The sequence below is a fragment of the Parasteatoda tepidariorum genome, chromosome 4, assembly GCF_982258835.1.
Source record: "Parasteatoda tepidariorum strain Cologne lab strain chromosome 4, Ptep-v5.0, whole genome shotgun sequence".
NCBI lineage: Eukaryota > Metazoa > Arthropoda > Arachnida > Araneae > Theridiidae > Parasteatoda > Parasteatoda tepidariorum.
Window position 1 is genome coordinate 27,890,833 of NC_141758.1, and position 3,554 is coordinate 27,894,386.

Below are 3,554 nucleotides of genomic sequence, written 5' to 3' on the forward strand. Positions count from 1 at the left end.
TTAATTTCTCGTTCGTTGTCAGTTCTATAAGTTCTTCTTCCAACTGGGATGATATTGCTATGTTGACATTTGAAAAAGGATCCAACACCCAATCTGGTATTTCCAATTTCAAAATGTCCTGGAATCTTTCAATGAAATCACTGTGAAGATTTTCCAAATGTTGGCAGTAGACGAGCAAGTCGTCGTTGTTGCAGAATACTGATAAATTGGGAAAATTATGGAACTCACGTCAGCCGATATTCTTTTTGTGTAAGAGCAGCTTGGCTACAAAAGCAGCGACATTTTTTGTTTTTATTAAGTTCAAGTCATCGCCTTGAAGTTGGAGATTCATATCATTAAGAAATGTATGAAGGTCTGTCAGGTATGCGATATCATTCTTTGATGTGATGAGGTTCTTGCGCAATTCTGTGTCTTTGTTTTCCAAGAACTCTATGACAGAGTCAAACAGATTGTAAAAACGAGTCAGACAATTTCCTTTTGATAGCCAACGCACTTCTGTGTGAAAGATCAATCTGTTGAAATCTTCATCATTATCAACATAAAGCTGATTAAATAATCTGTCATTTAAAGAGTTGTTTCGGATTTTATTGACTGCTCTGATGAATGCAATGATTGAAATAGTCGTTCACTTAAATTTCTAGCAGCTAAGTGCTGTCGATGTATAACGCAATGTACAGCAAGCACATCAGGAATTTTCTTTTTTAAGTACGATATGAAGCCTTTTTGACACCCCGTCATAGCTGGAGCACCATCTGTAGCAGCTGATATAATATTCTTCAACGGAATTCCTTTTTCATCACAAAACTTTTCTAGTGTTTTAAATACGGTTTCTCCTTTCGTGTCTGTCTCTAAATTTCCAGCAAATAAAAATTCTTGACATATTTTTTCATCTTTAATAAATCTCACGTAAGACAACAACAATGCTTCATTAGTTGGTAAAGTGGACTCATCCAACTGAATTGAAAATTTACTAGTCTTCAGATGATTGCACAATGACTTTTCAATGTTTTCAAACATTTCATCAATTCGTCTTTGGACAGAACTATTGCTCAAAGGAATTTTTCGAATTATATCTGCCGCCAGCTTATGGAGCACAGTAGTTATAACTTCTTTTATCGCCGGCAAAATTAACGTTTCTCCGATGGTGTGTGGTTTACCTGTTTGAGCAATTAACAGAGAGATATTGTATGAATCTCGAAGTCTGTCATCGTCTTGCTTAGCAGCCATCGAAAAAAGTTTCGATACACTTGGCTGAGCATTATGCTCCTGAGCATTGGCAGAGCAAAATTTTCTAACACAACTTTTTGAACAATAATTATATACGTATTTCCATTTTATATAAAAATGATGATTCTTACATAAGTAATTTCTTATAAAATGCTAGGAAAATGCTTTAAAATGCCCTTATGTTAAAAACAAGAAAGAAAGTAAAGAAAACTTCAATTTATGTTAGTTTACGCATGTATAATATTTTAAAACTCTGCATGGTAGTTTTTTTCCTAATGTTTAAAATAATTTCCGGTGCAATATAATTAAGGTAAAATTGCTCTAATTTTTTAACTATCATCGATCATGTTCCTTTATCTATCCGCAGAAACTTGTTACAACTTGATTGCGTACGGTGTGCGGGCTATCCTACGAAATCTATGTTAAGTATTTTAAGTTTTTATAACATCATACAGGGTAGAAATATAAACTAATTATTCGTTATTGTATTGTAGGTGGGTTTTAATTTTAGTGAAATTTAAAATACTATATAAAGTAAATGAAATTACAAATTATGCATCGCCCCCTAACCCACATCAACGCCCCCCATTTTTTCTGGGCCCCTTAACGCCCCCCTCTAGGTTTCAAACGCCCTCAAGGGGGCGTTATCGCCCACTTTCAGAAAGACTGCTATATGATAATCAGAAAGCTCTCAAAAGTTCTATAGCATAATTTCACTCTTGCAAACACGAAAGCAATTTAATAAAAACATATAAAAGTAATTTTTAGGATTTAATAGAAGCAAATTCAATGTAAAATAAGAGAGAAATTGTCACAATAAGTCACATGAAATTGTCACATTATTCAAAGTTTCAAAGACTTCTTTTCGCCATTTTCAAATTCATTTTGACAAGTTAAAAAAATTCGATGAACATAGAGAATCAACCGTTTCTAAGCCTTTCTTTCCAACAAGAGAAAATCCATTACAATATGAAGCTTTACATTTCTATTCCAAAAAGGGCTTAAGTGGAAAGATAGGCTTGGGTTGACCCTCCGTCACAGACATGGATCATCTGTCATAGTTTTTTTTTTTTTGTAGATTCTTGGGAAAAGTTGACATGGAAGAATAACGACTTCACTATCGATTTGCCCTCCTTACATATTTTGTACTTTTCCCTCGTTTCGAAATCGGTCTCTTGGATTTTTTTATTTATTTTTTGTAAATTTGGATGTGCATGAGTGACAATAAAATATTGTTTTCAAAACTTTGTGAAAGATTCTTTATATGGAGCTTAAATAGTTTAATTTATATTAGAAGCTCAAAGGTTTCATTTGATGCTGTATTTAGTTTTTAACTTATAAGCTTAGAATGAAAAATAAAAATTGAGCGGTATTAAGCAAAATAATACAGGGATGCCAACTGTTCCTCTTTTGGAAAAGTTTCCGTAAATTGTTTGCAATTAAATAGTAAATCTTGTAGAATAAAGATGATTACGCCCTTCTAAATTACTTACCTTCTAAATTACTTACCCTTTCTAAAGCCGTGGTAAGTATACTTACCACCAATTTTTAATGTCCATATTAACTTTTCTACCACTTTTAATTTAGGTTTCCATTTGTTAATAACTTCAGTTTTCTTAGAGTGCGTTTGAATAAAACTGGCAACCATTTTTTAGTATCAGAAAACATATAAAAGTTATAAAATGTATAATTCCTTCTGAAGTTTATAGCATCTATAAAATTTATTTAATAAATAAAGAAAATTAAAAGTAATTTAGTTCCTAATAGGTCGTCTTAAATATACTTACCACGAAAAAAATGGCATTAAAATTTAAATGAAATTTTTATAGGATAATTGAGTTCTTCTTTTCTTATAACAATTGCTATTCTTATATGAATTTCAATTCCAAAAAGTCTTTGATTTACCTTTTCTAGAAATGGATCACTAAAGGGTTAAAATTGTCACCACTATTTAATTGCAATTAAGTTGCATTTGATATGACACTTAGAATTTTTTATATGTAGCCAGAGATGCCAACTGCTCCGGACACGCCAAAATAATTCAAAAAATGGTAAACAACTACAAAGAAAATTTCGCAAATATTTGACTATTTTTGCTTGCTTTGTAAAATGTATAGCATGACATAAGTACTATAAAGTGGTTAATTATATAAGCCTACGATTTATTTAGAAATAGTGTTGGATAAAAATCTACTAAATTGAATTTATTAAACCAAGAATTACAATTGATAACCGGATGTCCGGAGCAAGTTGGCATCTCTGTGTAGCGGTGGAAATATTTCCTAGAAGGAAAAATATTTAACTAAAGATAACTAAAATTTCGTTAC

The 3,554-nt window shown here is 31.7% G+C and overlaps 1 protein-coding gene across 1 annotated transcript; it reads right to left on the reverse strand.

Annotated features, from left to right (window-relative positions):
* Window positions 1-392: 392 nt before the first annotated feature.
* Window positions 393-2,786, reverse strand: LOC147810827 (protein FAM200C-like). Its single transcript, XM_087162102.1, has 2 exons — window positions 2,767-2,786; window positions 393-1,300 (listed from the first exon to the last, which is right to left on the reverse strand). The coding sequence occupies exons 1-2, from the start codon at window positions 2,784-2,786 to the stop codon at window positions 565-567; spliced, it is 756 nt and encodes a 251-aa protein (XP_087018228.1). The 3' UTR covers window positions 393-564.
* Between the last annotated feature and the right edge of the window lie 768 nt (window positions 2,787-3,554).